Here is a 21,186-nt window from a genome sequence, read left to right as displayed (position 1 = left end):
ATTTTTTTTAAAGACAGAAGCTTTTCAGCCAGTTCACTAAGATCCAAATGAAGTGGCGCTGAACAGGACACAGGTGTATTTTCTTCATTATGTTTGTGCTTTTTCTGTCTCTAAATGACAACCTGACATTTTAATCAGTTTTGTTTCTGTAGTTTCTGCATCATTTCTTTCTTTTACATACACAGATTTAAATGAACTCCTCAAAATATAACCCAGTGATCTTGTTGGATGATATCAGCCAAACACATTGAGCTCGACACATTCAGTTTGAGATGAACTTTTCTTCCTGTTTTCATTGTGTGTGTGTGTGTGTGTGTGTGTGTGTGTGTGTGTGTGTGTGTGTGTGTGTGTGTGTGTGTGTGTGTGTGTGTGTGTGTGTGTGTGTGTGTGTGTGTGTGTGCTTGCACAGTGTTTGCAGTGTGTTCCTTCACCAGCATGATGAGTCTAACCAATGCTTTAGAGCAGGATGGCTTCATCTCTGGATACATGGGCTTCTATCTGAAAATGGTATGACGGTGCCCCACAAATCTTACTTACATTATCATTACCCTGGTTTACAGAAATAAATCGTTTTTATTTCTGAAGTTTGTCTGTAAGTCTTGATATTGATTTGTGTGGCGTTGTCTCTTCAGGGTGAACCTCATCTCAGTTCTGCCTACGCTGTGATGATGTGCTACTGGGAAGGTGTTGTTCACGTTGTCCTCTTCCTCTTTATGATCCACAGCATGTTCAAAGGGTAACTAAGCCGTGGCATTAAGACTTAAAGGTGTCATCCTTTTTGAGCTTTTTTTTTCAGTAAAAAAAAAAAGTTAATAAAAAGGTTTTCTTCTGCACCACGATTATTTTGTTCCTTAGTATTGAAAGTGGGGCTAGTGCACTTGTTTCCACAGTAGAAGGGTCCTTGGTCCATGTAATGTGGAGTTGCAGGTCCTGCTGTGGTGACCCTGGGGAGAAACTGAAAGAACTTACAGTATTTAAATAAATAAATGGACTGCATTTATATAGCACTTTTTAATCTGCATCAGGTGCTTAAAGCACTTTGAGGGTGCTGCCATACAAGGTACTCACTACACACTGGGAGCAACTAGGGGATTAAGGACCTTGCCCAAGGGCCCTTAGTGATTTTCCGGTCAAGCTGGGATTTGAACCAAGGATCCTCTGGTCTCAAGCCCAACGCTTTAACAACTAGACCATCACCTCCCCTTAAATGACAGAATCAGTAATATGATCAAAATTCACCTTATCTGGGGAAAACATACATGGGTTAAAATACTCGTACAGTTGCAAGATGCCTTGACAGACTTTCTGTGGTGATATATGATATATGTTCTGTGGTTATAGATGAAGCACACGGGTTTTCCAACTCTTCAGTGGCAATGCTATGCTACATATGCTCATACTGTTACCATCATGGAGCTGAAGAAATTAAGTAGACGTTTCTTCTGCAAGTCATCCACCAATGAATCCTCCCAAAATATATACTTCACGAGCAATAAAATTAGCTCTAACAGAATTAATGGTACTTTATAAGAACTAGATTTCCACAAAAAGTAAATGTCAATTTTGTGGAAAATGAAGGACGACACCTTTAATTATTTTAGGTGGGACTGGCAACATCATTGTGTCTGCTTTATGTTTTCAAAGACCGTTGATATTCTCTTCTGTCCTGCAGAAAGTCATATCGTAGTTTGGGGTTGTTATGGACAGGGTCCTCCATCGCTCACCAAATCGTTCTCATCCCTGGAGTGGTCATTGGTGAGACTGACAGCACAGTACCGATCATGACATCATCTGTATTTGCTCGAGGCTGCTTGCTGTTCATCATCTTCTTATTTGTCCAGGCAAACATGGCTCAAACATTCACTGGGCCTTTTGGAGGAACGTCCCTTTCTTTCTGTTGCCTTTCTGGGTGGCCTCCGGGCTCTTTAAAAGAACCAGACAGGTGCCAATTCTGACAGCAGACAAGGTGATTTTCATCTGTGAAGACATGTGTCTGTGTGTGTGTATTCAAGATGTTATCAAACTAATCTGAGCTCAAACTTGAATGATCACAAATTATAGTGATGGTGCTTGATTTTTTTTAGTGATGGTTTCACTTATTTCCTCATGGGTAGTTGAGGGAAGACTCCTGAGTATCACATAATAAAGACAAGAGCAATCAGAGATTTCTGACATCCGCCAATCCAGACCCGGATCACCTCCAAAGTTTAATGGAGTGTTCCATGCCCTAATATCTATCTGTGGAGCGAATTTGATGAGAAGTAGTTTTAACATAATCATTCTAAGACGATATAAAGTTAAACTTGATCCCGATCACCTCCAAAATTTAATGGTCTTCCATGGCCGAATATGTATATGTGTTGAAAATTTCATCAAAATCCTTGCAGTAGTTTTGAAGTAATCCTGCTAACACACAGACAGACAGACAGACAATAAATGCAGGTGATTTTATTACGTCCTTGGCTGTTAAAGCTAAAGCTGTTAAAACTACTGAAAATTTTATTTTAAAGACATCACATTAACATGTGTCTTAATTTTATTTATTTTCCATTTGTAATCTAAAATAGTACTTGGACACTGAGGAGATGCACTGTAATAATAATGATGATGATAATAATTCATTAATTCATTTTCTACTGCTTATCCGGGTCCAGGTCCGGATCTGGGTCTGGGCCAAGGTTGCAGCAGAACAAGCAGTTGACCTCATACTTCCTTATCCTCTGCCAAGTCCTGTAACTCTTCCCATGGCATCCCAAGGTGTTCCCAAACCAGCTGGGAAATATAATCCCCCCAGCATCTCCTGGTTCTACCCAGGGGCCTCCTCAATGTTGGCCATGCCTGGAAGACCTCCCTAGGGAGATGGCCAGGAGCATTCTTACCAGATGACTGTACCACCTCAGCTGGAACCATTCGATGCGAAGTCACAGCAGCTCTACTCCAAGTCCCTCTTGGACAGTCAAGCTTCTCACCCTGTCCAGGAGTGTAAGCCCAGATATCTGATAGAGGAATCTCATTTCTGCCGCTGGTATCCCTGACCTTATTCTTTCAGTCATTACCCAAAGTTTATGGCCACAGGTGAGGATAGGAGCGTAAATCAGCGGGTAAATTGAGAGTCTCACCTTCTGGCTCAGCTCTTTCTTCACCACAATGGTCCTGTACAACGTCCATAAAACATCAGACACCACTGCAATCCATCTATCGATCTCACGCTCCAACGTACCCCCCCGCTGAACAAAATCCAGATATGCTTAAACTCCTCCACTTGGGGAAATAACTCTCCCCTGACCTAGAGGGGGACAGTCCACCCTTTCTGACACAGAAAGATTATCTCAGATTTGGAGACACTGATTCTCATCCCACTCACTTCACACTCTGCCTCAAACCCGCTCAGTGCGCATTGGAGGTCAATAATAATAATAATAATAATAATAATAATAATAATAATAATAATAATAACGGTGATGATGATAAAAATGACAATTATAGGTCTCTCAAAAATGTGGTTGTGCATGTCAAATTAAATATTCGCACCATTGAAAGAATGTAAAAACACTCATTATTTGTTTTATATAATGGCTAAAATAGACCCTTGTCATTTTATATTATATTAATTTACAAACAACAGAAAAGGGACTTACATTTTGGTACCTCCTCAGTGCAGTGAAAAAAGTAACATCAGAAACGAATCCAGCTTTGGTGCATAACTGCTGCTTTGACATCATCAGTCCAACACGAACTTTAAATAGGAGTCCAAAAATAATGAAGTCGATGAAGTCCGCCATGCCGTGCATCAAACTGTCGTCCATCAGCAAAACAAACTCCGCCATGTTTGTTTTAAAGCTAAGCTCCGCCCAGCTTGTGTGAGCATGTGTACGGGAAGGTGTTTGTGCGCATGTGTACTACCAAAAAAACACTGTATTTCCTACAATGAAAAAAAATCATGTCAGACGGCTCACAGCGCAGTGGACTTGTTTTGTGTGTGCGTGCGCATTGTGTGCGTGTGTGTGTGCGCATGCATGTGTATGTGTGCGTGTGTAAGTGTGTGTGCAGAGTGCAATGGTACCGACACTTTTATTTTTTTTTTAACTATATGGATTTGAATGACATGCGATTACACCAATCATGCTTGAACCCTTGTGCGCATGCGTGAGTTTTTTCACGCGTGTCAGTGACGTCATTTCCCTGTGGGCAGACCTTGAGTGAGATGTGGTTCAGCCCTCTCGGCTGAATTCCTTTGTTTCACACGCTGCTTGAGACGCCGCGCGTTGCTTTATCAAAATTTTTTCTGGACCTGTGAGGAATATCCGAGTGGACACTATTCAAGAAATTAAGCTGGTTTTCGGTGAAAAGTTTAACGGCTGATGAGAGATTATGGGGTGTTTCTGTCGGTGTAAGGACTTCCCACGGAGCGGGACGTCGCATAGCGCTTCCAGGCGCCGTTGTCGGCCTGTTTTGAGCTGAAAACATTCTAATTTAAGGCTTAATTCACCCAGGACGTCGTGAGAGAACAGAGAAGATTCAGAAGAGGCCGGCATGAGGACTTTATGCAGACATTCCACTGTTTAAGGACATTTTTTAATGAAAGATGTGCGCGCAAATTCGCCGAGTCGTTTCCGTGACGACTTGGCGAATGTGTGCGCCGCGACAGGAAAAACACCTCCGTGTTGAAAACCATTTGTAAAATTCAGGTGGCTTTTGATGGCTTTCAACAAGTGAGTAACTGAGAAATTGTTTAACAGCTTGGGCATGTTCCAACTTGCCCGTTAAGGTTTCCAACGGAGGTGTTTTTCCTGTCGCGACCCCCTGCGGTCAGGTCCAGCCCGACATGCGACTCTGTCTGCACGTTCTTTCATTACAAAATGTCCGTTAACAATGGAATGTCCGAATAAACTACTCATGCCGACTTCTTCTGAAAGTTCTCTGTTCTCTGACGACTTACTGCGTCAACAGAGCCTGAAATGTGGAAGTTTTCAACTTGAAACGGCGAGACGCTGCCGCCTCGAAGCGCAGATCGCCGTCAGGCACCGTGGGCCGTCCTTACGGCGACACTACCAGACCAAAATCTCTCATCAGCCGTTAAAATTGTTACCGAAAACCAGCTGAATTTATCGAATGGTGTCCACTCAGTTGTGCCTTACAGTTTTGAAAAAATTTTGATCAAACAAAGCAGCAGTCTCTGAGCCATTCCTAAACAATGAAAAAAATCGACGAGAGGGTGGGCGACTCCTCACTCAAAGACTGCCCACAGGCGAATGACGTAACTGACAGGCGTGAAAAAACTCTCGCATGCCCACGAGGGTTCAAGCATGTCTGATGTAATCACACGTGATTCAAATCCATATGGTTTTTGAAAAAAATAATAAGGTCGGATACTTTTCTAATAGACCTCGTATAAGGGAGAAGCATCTTCCACTTGTACGAACTGTGTGGTTTTCAGGCTGTGTAACATGCAACATGAAACCACTAAAGGTTGTGGTACTTATGCATTATATTATTTTAGTTTTGATATTTCTTTTTACTTTATATCACATTGTAAAGGTTTGTTTCCTGTATGCCTTTAAAGGGATAAATTTAAGAAATTTCATAGTGGAAAAGGCTGAAATCGTTTTTTTTTTTTTTTTTTAACAATTTGATATCATAAAAAATTTATATGTGTAAAAGTCCCATGTGTTTTCATGCCACTGTCCCACTGATAAACTGCTCAATTTGTCATTTCCATTAACCTCTTCATAATTAAGCACAAAACAGTCTTTCCGAATTTTTATTTACAAGTCCATGTGGGCACAATCTGTTTTAAAAAGAAAAGGAATACGAGGGCTGTCAATAAAGTATAGGTCCTTTTTATTTTTTTCAAAAACTATATGGATTTCATTCATATATTTTTACGTCAGACATGCTTGAACCCTCGTGCGCATGCGTGAGTTTTTCCACGCCTGTCGGTGACGTCATTCGCCTGTGAGCACTCCTTGTGGGAGGAGTCGTCCAGCCCCTCGTCGGAATTCTTTTGTCTGAGAAGTTGCTGAGAGACTGGCGCTTTGTTTGATCAAAATTTTTTCTAAACCTGTGAGGCACATCGAAGTGGACATGGTTCGAAAAATTAAGCTGGTTTTCGGTGAAAATTTTAACGGCTGATGAGAGATTTTGAGGTGATACTGTCGCTTTAAGGACTTCCCACGGAGCGAGACGTCGTGCAGCGCTCTCAGGCGCCATCGTCAGCCTGTTTCAAGATGAAAACCTCCACATTTCAGGCTCTATTGATCCAGGACGTCGTGAGAGAACAGAGAAGTTTCAGAAGAAGTTGGTTTCAGCATTTTATCCGGATATTCCACTGTTAAAGGAGATTTTTTTAATGAAAGACGTGTGGACGGATTGCAGCGTCGGCTCGCAGCTGCCGCGATGCTCTGCCACAGGAAAAACACCTCCGTTGGAAGCCTTAAGGACAAGTTGGAACATGTCCAGCTGTTAAACAATTTCTCAGATACTCACTCCACTGAAAGCCATCAAAAGCCGCCTGGATTTTACAAATGGTTATCAACACGGAGGTGTTTTTCCTGTGCCGCCGCACCGCACCGGCTGCGTCCCGACGCGTGGACCCGTCCGCACGTCTTTCATTAAAAAAATCTCCTTTAACAGTGGAATATCCGGATAAAATGCTGAAACCGACTTCTTCTGAAACTTCTCTGTTCTCTCACGACGTCCTGGATCAATAGAGCCTGAAATGTGGAGGTTTTCAGCTTGAAACAGGCTGACGACGGCGCCTGGGAGCGCTGCGCAACGTCTCGCTCCGTGGGAAGTCCTTAAAGCGACAGTATCACCTCAAAATCTCTCATCAGCCGTTAAAATTTTCACCAAAAACCAGCTTAATTTTTCGAACCATGTCCACTTCGATGTGTCTCACAGGTTTAGAAAAAATTTTGATCAAACAAAGCGCCAGTCTCTCAGCAACTTCTCAGACAAAGGAATTCCGACGAGGGGCTGGACGACTCCTCCCACAAGGAGTGCTCACAGGCGGATGACGTCACCGACAGGCGTGGAAAAACTCACGCATGCGCATGAGGGTTCAAGCATGTCTGACGTAAAAACATATGAATGAAATCCATATAGTTTTTGAAAAAAATAAAAAGGACCTATACTTTATTGACAGCCCTCGTATTCCATGAATTCCACTCACAGGGATTACAATGAGAATTTGTCTGTGCTGACCAGATTTCTGCAGAGCAGAGGAGAGGTTTGTTGTCTCGTCCCATCGACCTGCTTTTGTCACTTCTGCTGCTGGCGGCGATGGCCTTCTCCATTTTTAGAGGCTTTGTGAGTAGCACTACCTGCATCACCATGACACTGTTACCGAAACTTTCAAAGGACAGCGTCACTATTTGCAACCTTAGTTATAGTAAAGCAGCAACTCTCACGGTCTCGTAGCTTTTTTTTTATTCTGATGTAGCAGGTAGTAGGATTGTACCAAGACAGATTAAACACATGCTTGTAAATCCAGATAATTGTGTAAATTATGAGTGTAAACTTTATAAACCCTACCTGTACACAAAACAGTGTGCGTTTATGAGAAAAGTGACTTACCATACACTGAAAAAAGAACCAACTTAAAAAGTTGTTTCAGTCGGTAACACCTGAATTAATTAAGTTGTTTGAGCGTATGTTAGTAAGTTAGATCAACTCTAACTTACAAATTTAAATTCAAACAGTTGAATTCATTTAGATGTTACCAATTTAAACAATTAATTTAAGTTGGTTCAACTATTCTCTTTTATAGTGTAAGTAATGCCTGAAAAAATACAAAATAAGGCTACATGTCCCACCCATATGTGTCAGAGATGTCCAATCAGGACATTGGGATTGCCAGCACTGAAGAGGAACTTTTTTAACACAAACTTCAGCAATCAGTTGGCTTTCCGCTATCAGAGGAACAGAATAAAGACTGTAGTTGTTCACAGGGTAAAAATAAAAAAAGAATTTATGGACATGCTAAATGCAGCCCAGTCTCACACTTTTTTCATGCCCTGTCACAAAATGAGTTACATTTTCATGACCAGTTTTTCATTTTTTTAATATAATTTTGCTATTTCTAACCCTCCCCCTTCTCCTAACTCTAACCATAACCATAACATGAGTGTCTCTCTTCCCCTAACCCTAACCCCTAGACCCCCCCAACTTGTTTAATCCGAATTTCGTGCCCCTGTCACAAAATTAATTTGTGCCATCATGAACTAATGTATTAATTTACTTTTCGTGATGCCGCCAGGAATTGCCGTGAGATTGGGTTGGCTAAATGCCTGCTCATGTGTGTGTGTGTGTGTGTGTGTGTGTGTGTGTGTGTGTGTGTGCGCGCGTGTGTGTGTGGGGTCTCAGAATTAATCCATGTGTGAATAAATCGTAACTGAGAAGTGTTAACTTCTAAGACTGATGCAGTTACTATGAACTACTTGCCGACCATAATTCTTTCCATGCTGTTGCACTGCTCACATGCCAGTGGTTATCGGTGACAAGTGCTATTTAACTATTTTTAGCATACAATGAATTCTTGTGACAGCTGTCTTGTTCACGCTTATTTTTCAAAAACTGCTTTATTATCAGCTGTTGAATCGGGCCTCTGAATGTTGGTCGCTAAAAATTGTTTAATATAGCTCAGGTTCAAAAACCAACCCAGTCGTGGTGGCAATGCGAAAAGTACATTAATTTATGGGTTCGTGACGCAAGCATGAAAATGTGAAGCTTTTTGTTATGGGAGCACGATTTCATTTCGTGACGGACTCACGAAATGTGGGGTGATGGTGGGTATGTTGGGGTGATGGTTAGGTTTTAGGGCTAGCGACCGGCAATCACCTTAGTATTTCTTCTGTTTTTCTTGTTCCTTAATGCTGACAAATCATACTTTATTTGTTGTGTTTCTTCCACCTGATTCTGTTTTTTCTGTCTCTCTCTCTGTCCGAGGTGCAGCTCCATCCAGATGTGGGAGTTGGTGTCTTCTTCTGCAAGCCTCCTGTCCTGTACACCAGCATGAACTCCCAAAAATTTCCTTTATATTTGTATTGTCAGCTAAGTCGGTAGCATGTCTAAAATGTAAATAAAGACAGAATACAATGATTTGCAAATCCTCTTCAATCTATAGTCAATTGAATACACCACAAAGACAAGATATTTAATGTTTAAACTGATAAACTTTATTGTTCTTATGCAAATATTTGTTCATTTTGAAATGGATCCCTGCAACATGTTTCAAAAAAGCTGGGACAGTGGTATGTTTACCACTGTGTTACATCACCTTTCCTTCTAACAACACTCAGTAAGTGTTTGGGAACTGAGGACACTAATTACTGAAGCTTTGTAGGTGGAATTCTTTCCCATTCTTGCTTGATGTACGTCTTCAGTTGTTCAACAGTCCGGGGTCTCCGTTATTGTATTTTGTGCTTCATAATGCACCACACATTTTCAATTGGCGACAGGTCTGGACTGCAGGCAGGCCAGTCTAGTACCCGCACTCTTTTACTACGAAGCCACGCTGTTGTAACACGTGCAGAATGTGGCTTGGCATTGTCTTACTGAAATAAGCAGGGATGTCCCTGAAAAAGACGTTGCTTGGATGGCAGCACTTTAAGTGACCTGTCCTGGGTTCCGTAGATTATAAATAGCAAAATTAAAAAAAAATAAATAAATAAAAAACGTGTCACAAAAATGGGCTGCTTTTCGTGACGGGGGAACACAAAAACAAAACAAAAAACATGAGACTGGGCTGCAAAAATAGTGAACTTATCCTTTAAGGCTGAAAACACTAAATTGTTTGCATGAACCACTGATGTGCTCCAGGTGGTGTTGGACTGTCCTTTTGATGTCTGTTTCACCTACACGTATCAGTATGAGCCCTACCTCAAAGACCCAGTGGGCTTTCCCAGGGTGATGGTGAGTCTGCAGGAAAATATGTCATCAGAGTCGACTGAATTACACAGATCAAGTGTCTGACTGACCTTCCTGACTGTGCACCATGACCGCAGATGCTGGTATATTTGTTCTATGCTCTGCCCCTGTTGACCGTCTTTCTCTATGGTCTAACAATGCCTGGATGCAGCTGGATGCTGGACTGGTCCCTCTTCTTTGCTGGGGCTGTTGCCCAGGTAACTACGGTTGTCATGCTGCGAAAGTTATTCCTGATCCTTACAAATACTCTGCACAGTCATTCTCTATTTTCTCCACAGACCCAGTGGTGCCATATGGGGGCATCTCTGCACTCCCGCACTCCCTTCACATATCGAGCCCCGGCAGACAAATGGTGGCCCGTCATCACCCTCAATGTGCTGTTTGCTGCTGTGCCTGCTCTGCTGGCGCTACGCTGCCACATCAGCCCCGCTTATTTTATGAAATCTGTTCCTAAGGGCCAGGCGAACAGTGAGAAGAAGACAAACTAGATCACACACCAGAATGTGGGTTGTCAAGGAATCCATCCATTTGTAACAAAGCAAATATTTTGGGGCACTCTCTGGTGCACAAACTGCATTAAACTCATTTTCAGCTCAGAAATCTAGAGGAAATCTTGAAGTGTTGCTTTCTCAGTTGCACAACACTCCCTGCATGGACTATTGTACCGTGATAAGACGGCTGGTGGTTAAGTTGAGAACTGTGATGAGCTCTTGCAGCTTTCAAAGTGACTCATGCAGATCTTTTCAAACTGAGACTGTCAGGTTGCATCATAAAGATCAGCAATACTCTGCTGTAGAATCCCAGTAGTGATCAGTCTGTAGGAAACACTAAAACTCAGAGTCAATCCCAACATCAGCATGAAGCTGACAGGGTGAGGAAACACTTCCACAGCTTCGACACGATGAATGCCAAAGATTAACAGTCAAGCTGAAATGAATGAATTAGTTGAACCACAGAAACGTAATTGTGTATCATTCTGATAATCTATTAATTATTTAATTACTTTAGCAAAAAAAAATTTAAATGTTCTTTGGCTGCAACATTTCAAATGTGAGACTTTCCGGCTTTTTGGTCTTCTGCATATCACTGCAAATTGAATATTAGGCCGGTTGTGGTTCAGACTAAATGCAGTAGTATTGTAAGAAAGTGAAATGATATTTCAAATGGTAGCACAAGCACCAAATTTGGTTAAAAATATCCTGAAACATTGCGCTTTTGAAAAAGCCCACAAGATGGCATTCTGACCTATTAAAATGCACAGAATCCCACCATGTGGACCAATTTGGATGATCATGGTGTCCAAAAGTCGGTTTTTGACCATAAAGTAGTGCGTCCTGTACAGGCTGTGACTGAGGCCCGTTGGATATGTTGGTGTGAAGCAGATGTGAGTGTTCCCCACAATGAGATGCCAGTATATTATTGGTGACTTTTCCATCCAAGGCTGGTTCCCATTTACAGCTCACTGGACTGCATTGATGCAGATGAAGTGTCTCATCCAAGGACCTAGATTGGTAAAAAGTTGAGATGGGATCACAAATTTAACAGTTTGTTCATTTAATTGGGTATCAAACCTATGTCTACATATTGGTAGTTGTACTCCCATAGACCCATCTACTCTCCTGTCACCTGGTCCCATGTGAAAACATTATTATTATTATTATTATTATTATTATGGCTAAATTTGATGCTGGTTTATTTACTACACTAAAGCATGTGAAGACATCTCAGCCTTTGTGGAAGTTTTTTTTTTTTTGCCATTGTTGCACTATATTTTGACTTATTTTAATTTAATTTTACAATTTTTTGAGTAGCTTTCAAAGTTGATATAAAGAAAATGCTTAAATTTCTGAAATAGAGAATATATTGAAGGGAATACTCAGGTGTTGGCAAACATTTTCATATGTTTTGTATTTTTGTGTTGTTATTTCATTGTCAAGGTGCATGTTACTGTTTTCAATTAAAAAAAAAGACTTGTTGCAGTATCTTCGGGTCTCATACCTGATGGATTTTTTTTTTTTTTTTTCAGCTGTAGAAAAGCTCAGTTGTGATCACCAATATCACAGTTTGTTGCTTTACTTGAACTTTTTCTTTTCTTGTGCTGGTGATGTCATTGTGACCTTTGTCCAGCCTGGTTAACTCTGCTATGGTTGTCACACTGATAAGAAATGAACCCTGGATTTAGATGAGGCGTCATATACATAGCAGCAGCCATGTAAAGTAATATTGGTGTTGCAGAATCAAAAGTGATCTTATCTTAGTTTTTCATACTGATATGCTACATTGTCTTGCACAATGTAGTACTTTAAAACTGCTGTACTGACTTAAATCGTTATAAACGGAGGCTGAAATAGGAAAGTGGGAGGGGGGACTCTTGTGCTATGATTCTGTCTTTGGGCTTTTTGTGTGCTTTACCTTTAATTATTCAAAATTAATTAATTATAAGCATAATTCTAGGTGTATACTTTTGTAAAACTTGCAAGCAGTTAGTAGGTGTTAGTAGGTGCATATGAGAAATAAAACAAGAGCCTTAACAGCAACTTTGCCAAAAATAAATAAATAAATTCTGTCAGACTTTGGCATTATTCATTACAAAAGTAAGGTTCTTGGCAAATTATAGGCGTGTTTCTAATTCATCATTTTTTGTTTTTCAAAGATTCCTGAAAAACAGGTCTGTAAACAACTTCTTGCATATTTGGTAGAGCAAGGTTTCTTTGAGTGCTGTTGAAGTTGGCATTTAGGGCACAGAGAGCGTGAAAGTCAACAATTTGTTACTGGCTATAGACAGATTCCACCCCAGTGTTGATGTTAATGGAGAACTGAAAATTATTTTGACATCTTTGGCCAGGTGTCTTCATGGATAATATCTTACCTGTCAGGTTGATCACAGCGATTTTTATTTGTTTATTTGAAATAACAGCACACCATCTGAATTTTCCACAGAAAAGTATGGAATACCTCAGGCTTCTGTTCTAGGACCACTGTTAATCTCCCTTTTTTGTACATAATTCATATATACTCTTAGATTATAATGTACATAGCCCTTGTATTATCTTTCGCTGTTATGCTGATGACATGCAGATGTACATTCCAGGGCCATCTTTATGATCAGTAAACAGTGTTACTGGGTGACTGTGTGATTCATTACAGTGTAAATAAAATCTGCAGGGGATTTTAGATCCATCATTGTCTTTTGGCCTGCATATTAGAGAGGTGGTTCAACTGCCCTTTAAAAAAAATGTCTAACATTGTAATGATTAGATCTTTTCCATTTATTGCCTATGTATGTTGAAACACTAATTCATGGTTTTGTAACCACAGTATTGAGCATTACACAACAATGATATTTCTTTGTATTACAAACATAATGAATCTATTGCTCATTTGATTGTCAAGAAAGCAGCAAAGCTGAGAAAATCTCACAAAAAATAAACAAAAAGATGTCAAATCTGTAATGTCAAACCTGATGAGTAAGTTCAACTCAAACAGTATTTTTTGTATTTTGTATTCAGTCAGTCATGATGTTTGTGAAGTAATTCAATCATGTTTTGACAGTGTGAACATGTTCATCCTTCACTGGTTTGAAAGATTAAGCTCATGACCAGTGCTCATTTTTAAAAAATTTATTAAGAATGGAATACAACAGCAGGACAAAAAAGTCATAAGAACACCAAAAAAGTGATGACCAATCGAATATCAAAGAGCCCAAAGACAAAAAAGTGACATTCTACCCATCAAGTAAATATAGCCGTGCAAAGATCGAGAGTATTTAGCAGTTCAGATACAATCAAGTAGTTTGTTATCTTGAGAAAAGTACTGTATGGTCCCATCTGCACTGTCAATAAGACATATTCATCAACACTAAACGAGGGTCTGCTTGTATGGACAAAGTCCAGCTACTGATCAACAATCAGCCAATATCAAACACAGCAATATTTACAATACAATGATTAGAGGCAATCAAATGATTAATTTTGTTACTGATTGTTGAAATTGTACAATGGTATAAAAATGATGTTACAATGACTCTGAAATGAGTGAAAAAAAATCAAATAAAAGCATATTCACTAGCAAATAATCAATAATAAATAGTGACATTACAAAAAAACAGAGCAAAAATTAGATAAAAAAAAAAAAGGTGCTCTAAATTAACAGCTACAAGACACGTACGTATGATATCAGTTATGTTGCAGCTGTTGTGCTCTGTAAACAAAATACTAAAATGAATCATTTTCAATGAAGAAGCAAACTTTCAGCAAAAAAACAAACAAACAAAAAAAAAAACAGAAAAAAGAAATAAAAAACACTTGACTACATGCATACACACAGTCACATGTCTGCCAGACCGACAGACTGAAAGGGCCAAAGGTCACAGACAGATGACGGGTTAATACTGAGATTTGTGAGACTGAAGTAGTTTAAAAACCCAAATTAGTGTTTACGTGGGCCTATGCAGGATCAAACTGCAGGTTAGAGCAAAAATAAAAGAGTTTTAGAAATGATTTTGTTTCAGCTGAATAAATTTAAAGTAAACGTGGACAGAAGCAGACATGAAGTTGGGTATGGGTGTGCTGGGGACTACTGTCTTTCTCTGTAGGCCACGGTTAGCACCTAGGCATAGCAGATGTTATATTATTTGGTTCAGTAGTAACTGTGTGCGTCCTCTCTGGCCCTGTGCCCATCTCCGCCGCGTCTCCTGTGGGCGTGGCGCTCACGGCGCTGGTTGTGGTGGTGGCGCCGGTACCGGTGCAATCTCCGAGCTGAGAGCAGAGGATGAAAAAAACAGGGCTTTATTTGTCTTCATGAATAATGATATCAAGTATTCTACAAAGCCGCTGGGTCACCACAATAACTTCGGTGTTAAAAGACTGAGGAGGAGGAATTGGACAGAAAATAAAGCTGTAATCACACAATTATCAAAGGAACATTTGCTTGTTTGTTTCATTCCCACAAATCCAGACAGCTAAAGTTACCACAAAGATCCTATAAGGTCAAAGGTCAACTTCACAGAGACCAGGGTCACACAAGTGCCAATTCAAAGTTTCTGCAGTTTTTTTTTTTTGTATTTTGTCATTTCATTTCCTGTTTGGAATTCTCTCTTCTGCATGTCAGTATTCAGTTTCTCTATTTGTTCCACTGATCTTTTCAAATGACCCTAGACTGACCACTTCATTTGTTTTCTGAAAGGTCAAGGTCACAGTGTGCAAATTCAGCCACAACAGGCCTCTCAACCAGACTGACTAGAACAGAAAACTCTTTTGGATGTAAACAGTTTGTCCGTTCATCCATCCATTTTCTATCCCTGCTTACACCAATCAAGGGTGGTCATAGGACATGACGCGGGGTACACACTGGACAGGACACCAGTCTATCTATTAAGACACCAGTTGTTTGTGAGCAAGATATCCCCCCAAAAATACTTCAAGAAATGTCAGTGAAATTTGGAGGAATTCTGGTGGATTTTTTTTCTCTATTTCTTTTCAGGGTAATTTTTTAAAATACTTTGGTGTTGCAGACCAGGCTAGTCAGTGGTAACAGAAATGGACTGTCACCTCAAAAGTCTGCTAAAGCTGACTGTCTGTGTCCTTAGACATTTGTTCTGCAGTCTGTCCAATCTGTCCAGCTGTAAATGGGGACTGTACGACCCCAATTACAATCCCAGTGGTAGTCACAGACTATCATGTGCTTCATGCTGTGGTATCTGTGGATAAGCACCCGCCAGATGCACCTTGTGGCCTATATCCACTCCTTAAGTGGTGACATCACACTGCCTGTAAATTCACCTTCCAGGACCAAACAAACACACCCGAAATTCGATCACAGCAATGAGTAAGCAGGAATTTTGTTTATTCTCACAGCATTCTTCTCTTCAAACTCCTTTGAGTTGAACAGGGTTTTGTCTCCTGACATCTATCTTAATGAAATCATCAGGGGGACGGTGCGTCCTGAGAAAGTGGCAGGTAACGTGTGGATCAAAGAGCTTCAATCAGGTTTCTGTTTTTTGAGGACCCTTGGTTTAAACGCCCTCACTGAGGGACCTTGGGCAAAGTCCTTAATCCCCCAGTTCCTCCCTGAGTGGAGTTGAGCGCATCACCCTAACAACGGTGCGTGTGAATGTGAGACATCATTGTAGAGCTTTTTGAACTTCTGATTCACATGGAAAAGTGCTACTGTATATAAACGCAGTCTGTTTCCCCATTGAGAAACAGTGAATTTTTTTTTTTCTTTTCAGAGTATAGTGAAATGCTACAGGCAGCAGGGGTGGTGGCCAAGTGGTTAATGCGCTTGGTTTCATTTCGGAAGGTTCTGGGTTCAAATCCCACCCCTGCCACATTTCTCCATGTAATGTGGAGTTGCGTCAGGAAGGGCATCCGGCGTAAAACCTGTGCCAAATCAACATGCAGATCCACCTTGTATTTGCTGTGGCGACCCCGAGTGCAAACAAGGGAGCAGCCGAAGGGACTTACTAGTGAAATGCTACAGGCCTTCTTTTGTCTGTCCTTTTCTAACCTCTTTCCTTTAAAGTTTAGCTGGAACCTACCTGCAGTCATTATGCAAATTTTAGAGTCCCATGATGCCCAGAAAATGAGAAACAGACTAGAAACAGGCTTCAAATTATTATATCAATCTTTGTAACGCCTCTCACTTCTTTCCTTTTTATTTGTACTTTGGTCAAACGGCGCCCCCTACCTGTGCTTTGGAGAAAACAATGCCCTTAGCTGTTCTCCACCTCATTTAAGGACAGCAAAATTGATGACTGTGTCCTCTTAGAGGTGGTGTGTGCTCTCTGAGTGATGCAGACGGCCTCTTGACTATAAAGCTGCAGGTCCAATGCCCTGCCTGGACTAAAAGTGCAGACGAAGAAGAGAATAACAGTATTTTTCTCACCCTCATTACCACCACTGCTCTCGAGCCCCAGGTTGCTCCTGGTGTGCTCTGTCCAGCAGCTCCTGACATGTGGTTGAATGTGAGGAATTGTATTAAAGCACTGAGCATTTGCTCTCAGACAGAAAGCCGAAATGCAGCTTGTTGTCACCTTATTTACAATCCCAATTCCAATGAAGTTGGGACGTTGTGTAAAATGTAAATAAAAGCAGAATACAATGATTTACAAATCCTCTTCAACCTATATTCAATTGAATACACTACAAAGACAAGATATTTAATGTTCAACCTGATAAACTTTATTGTTTTCGTGCAAATATTTGCTCATTTAGAAATGGATGCCTGAAACACATTTCAAAAAAGCTGGGTTACCACTGAGTTACATCACCTTTCCTTCTAACACTCAATAAATGTTTGGGAACTTAGGACACTAATTGTTGAAGCTTTGTAGGTGGAATTCCTTCCCATTCTTGCTTGATGTATGACTTCAGTTGTTCAACAGTCTATTGTTGTATTTTGTGCTTCATAATGTGCCACACATTTTCAATGGGTGACAGGTCTGGACTGCAGGCAGGCCAGTCTAGTACCTGCACTCTTTTATTACAAAGCCACACTGTTGTAACACGTGCAGAATGTGGCTTGGCATTGTCTTGCTGAAATAAGCAGGGACGTCCCTGAAAAAGACATTGGTTGGATGGCAGCATGTGTTGCTCCAAAACCTGGATGTACCTTTCAGCATTGATGGTGCCATCACAATGTGTAAGTTGCCCATGCCATGGGCACTAACACACCCCCCTACCATCACAGATGCTGGCTTTTGAACTTTGCACTGGTAACAACCTGGATGGTCTTTTTCCTCTTTTGTCCAGAGGACACGATGTCCATGATTTCCAAAAACAATTTGAAATGTGGAGTCATCAGACCACAGCACACTTTTCCACTTTGCATCTGTCCATTTCAAATGAGCTCAGGCCCAGAGAAGGCGGCGACGTTTCTGGATGTTGTTGATGTATGGCTTTCGTGTTACGGCTACACCAGACTACCACATTTTCGCTTTGCATGGTAGAGTTTTAACTTGCACTTGTAGATGTAGCAACGAACTGTGTTAACTGCCAATGGTTTTCTGAAGTGTTCCTGAGCCCACGCGTTAAGATCCTTTACACAATAATGTCAGTTTTTAATGCAGTGGCGCCCGAGGGCTCAAAGGCCATGGGCATTCAATGTAGGTTTCTGGCCTTGCCGCTTACATGTAGAAAGTTCTCCAGATTCTCTGAATCTTCTGATTATATTATGGACTGTAGATGATGGAATCCCTAAATTCCTTTCAATTGAACATTGAGAAACATTATTCTTAAACTGTTGGACTATTTTTTCACGAAGTTGTTCACAAAGTGGTGATCCTCGCCTCATCTTTGCTTGTGAATGGCTGAGACTTTTATACCCAATCATGACACTCACAATTAGAGTCCTCAGCTCCCAAATACTTATTGAGTGTGGTGAACATACCACTGTCCCAGCTTTTTTGAAATGTGTTGCAGGTATCCATTTCAAAATGAGCAAATATTTGCACAAAAACAATAAAGTTTATCAGTTTGAACATTAAATATCTTGTCTTTGTGGTGTATTCAATTAAATATAGGTTCAAGAGGATTTGCAAATCATTGTATTCTGTTTTTATTTACATTTTACACAACATCCCAACTTCATTGGAATTGGGGTTGTATGACAGGACGAGTGTGGGAGCATGCACTGGTGTTGCATGTCACCACATCTACTGTACAAAGGGACCAGGTTACAATCCTACTTGAAAATGATATTAAATCAGCAATAAGGGCTTATCGTCATAAACACTTACACTTTGTGCAGATGATTCTGGGTCGCTCCCAGCTTCCATCAGCCCTGCAGCGGGTGGTGGGGATGTGGCGTTGATAGAAGCCTTCAGTGCACTGGTAGCGCACCACTGCATGGATGTCATAGTGTGACCTCCGACGACCTACCAGAAGGGCGTTTTCCACTGCAGGCGGGGTCCCACACAGCACTGCAAAGAACCATTAAAACACTCAAAAGAGCAGCAAATCCAAACTCCGCTACTGAGAAAGATTTACAACAAAAGAGCCAAATAATTGTTGATTTTGGTGGAAAACTGAATTGCTATGTTGCTGTACTCGTGTATGGCCTCTAGATGGCAGTGTTTCTGTAAATGTCAGCTTTGAGAAGAGTTTTAGACAGGAAAGTAATGCAGCTATTCAAAGGGACCACAGCCAAACCACAGAGACAAGAGACAACTTGGCTAAAGAAGTTAAAGTGCTTAATCCTTTCTTCCCTCATTCACTTCCATCTGTCTCCCTCTCTCTGCGCGCCTGATCGTCCTCCGTATCTTCATTTTGACAATGTCTTTGTTTGCAGCCTGCGATGTGCTTTCATACTCAGGTTGCTTGAGTCTGCTCACAGTGTGATGTTGTGGGTGCGTAACATAACCCAGGCAAAACAATTCAGATGAATTTCAGATCATATCTGTGAAAAATGTATTTAACTGGAAACAACTGTGACTAGAGTAGCTTCAAAGTGAGACCAGCGAGAGAGAAATAAGAAAGACGACTGAGATTGATATTGCCTTCTGAAATCAATATTGCTTTGAGAGGGAATCATAATCTTCACTTACTTTGGGTTTGTTGTCCTTCTTTACAGCATCTACTGCGATAGAGAAATCTGAGCACCTCCTGACCAGCTTTGTGTGCAATTACAGGAGTTTTGAAAGCCTTTAAACAGGTATTGATGACTATCACTAGCTGGTCAACGATACTACAAAGAAAAAGTTCTCTGCTCATTAATCATCTTCTTTCGGATGCATTGGTGGTCACCACAGCAGATCATCCGTGTCCATCTCACCTTGTCATCTGCATCTGTGTCTGTCACGTCAAACATGTCCTCATTCATAAACCTCCTCTTTGACAAATCACTCCTGCCACTCTTTGTCACCCGCTCCACCTCACCTTCACCACTCTACCATGTTCTCAATTATTTTGAACAGACAGGTTTTTAAACTCATCTACCACCACTCCTGCTCCTTGAGACCACACCATTTAATTTAACCTTTATTTAACCAGTTAGTCCCATTGAGATTGAGACCTCTTTTGCAAGGACTGTATTTATATAGCGCTTTTCCATCTGCATCAGATGCTTTACACATCAGCCTCACATTCACCCCGATGTCAGGCTGCTATCATGTAAGGCGCCCCCTACACACTGGGAGCAACTAGGGGATTAAGGACCTTGCCCAAGGGCCCTTAGTGATTTTCTGGTCAGGCTGGGATTTGAACAGAGGATCCTATGGTGTCAAGCCCAATGCTTTAACTACTAGACCATCACCTCCCCTGGACAATAATAAAGTTTCCAGTCCACCTAACCTGCATGACGTTAAATGTGGGAGGAAGCCGGAGCACCATCATGTGGAGAACATGAAAGGCCACACAGAAAGGCCACAGGTGGGAATTGAACCCATGACCTTCTTGCTGTGCGACAACAGTGCAAACCACTAATCCACTGTGCTGCCTGCCAATAACTATGAACCTTTATCCATATTCACAAAATCTCAGTCACATGTATTGCCTGTAAACACTGTGCTGCCCAAAACACAACACACCATTCCTCCACCTTCCCTTTCACTCACACACATGAAGTCTGTCTTGCTCAGACTGAATTTCATTCCACTTCTCTTCAGTGCACATCTCCACCTGTCCATGCTCGTCTACCATTTTCCTTAACCTTTATTTAACCAGATAATAAAAACTCATTGAGATCAAGACCTCTTTCACAATGGCGACCTGGCCAAGAAAGGCAGCAGCACAGGATGTACAAGACAAACCAAATAACAAAACAAAACAAAACAACACATCACAAACACCATAACATACAAATACAAGCAGCTGAACAATGAACACGAGTTATTTTTTGCAATAATAATGTAATCTCCAGCAGCAACTCATGGTTTAAGATACACACACTGCTCAAACAATTTTCTTTGTCGATTTTCCAGCAACGAACGAAAAGCTGTCAGTGAAACCAGCCAAGATAGTTTCAGTTGCGGTTCAGTTCGGTAGTGTTCGTTCCTGGCCACATTGCTGCTCAAGATCTTACCTCTCTTTTCAACCCAGCTTCCAGTGCTCGAAAAACTAAATAACCTGATTAAAAGCTCAACTGCAATCTGTACTAAACATCTCTATGCCCACATTTGTATGTCATCTGGACCAACTGCCTTTATACTTATCCTCTTAGAGCTGTCCTCACTTCAACCTTAATAAGTGCACATCCTGATTCACAGTCTCCACATCATCCAGCCTTATCTCCTGCTCATTTTCTTCATTCATCAGCTCCTCA

At 41.0% G+C, this 21,186-nt stretch overlaps 2 protein-coding genes across 3 annotated transcripts in view; one reads left to right on the top strand and one right to left on the bottom strand.

Annotated features, from left to right (window-relative positions):
- The first annotated feature begins 396 nt into the window (after positions 1 to 396).
- On the top strand, positions 397 to 11,613 carry zgc:85843 (uncharacterized protein LOC405880 homolog). Its single transcript, XM_034183992.1, has 8 exons — positions 397 to 507; positions 633 to 736; positions 1,673 to 1,755; positions 1,842 to 1,966; positions 7,207 to 7,308; positions 9,820 to 9,912; positions 10,005 to 10,124; positions 10,206 to 11,613. Exons 1-8 carry the CDS (start codon positions 436 to 438, stop codon positions 10,413 to 10,415), a joined length of 909 nt encoding a protein of 302 aa, XP_034039883.1. The 5' UTR covers positions 397 to 435; the 3' UTR covers positions 10,416 to 11,613.
- Positions 11,614 to 14,291: 2,678 nt separating this feature from the next.
- Positions 14,292 to 21,186, bottom strand: part of LOC117522553 (neurocan core protein-like) — a 126,855-nt gene continuing 119,960 nt past the window's right edge. For both annotated transcript variants that reach the window (XM_034183990.1, XM_034183991.1), the window contains exons 19-20: positions 18,665 to 18,847; positions 14,292 to 14,684 (exon numbers count right to left, since the gene is read on the bottom strand). In XM_034183990.1, the coding sequence (XP_034039881.1) occupies positions 14,566 to 14,684; positions 18,665 to 18,847 (302 nt within the window). In that variant the 3' untranslated portion in view covers positions 14,292 to 14,565. The remainder of the gene's footprint in view (positions 14,685 to 18,664; positions 18,848 to 21,186) is intronic.

The sequence above is a fragment of the Thalassophryne amazonica genome, chromosome 12, assembly GCF_902500255.1.
Source record: "Thalassophryne amazonica chromosome 12, fThaAma1.1, whole genome shotgun sequence".
Classification (NCBI taxonomy): domain Eukaryota; kingdom Metazoa; phylum Chordata; class Actinopteri; order Batrachoidiformes; family Batrachoididae; genus Thalassophryne; species Thalassophryne amazonica.
Note: the sequence above shows the minus strand (reverse complement) of the source record. Positions and strands in the feature narration are given on the sequence as shown.

Bases quoted from the DNA above. Each gene is read 5' to 3' on its own strand.
- zgc:85843 (XM_034183992.1), top strand. From the start codon at position 436: ATGATGAGTCTAACCAATGCTTTAGAGCAGGATGGCTTCATCTCTGGA. The intron at 508-632 runs GTATGACGGTGC...TTGTCTCTTCAG, and splicing joins TGGGCTTCTATCTGAAAATG to GGTGAACCTCATCTCAGTTC. The intron at 7,309-9,819 runs GTGAGTAGCACT...GATGTGCTCCAG, and splicing joins TCTCCATTTTTAGAGGCTTT to GTGGTGTTGGACTGTCCTTT.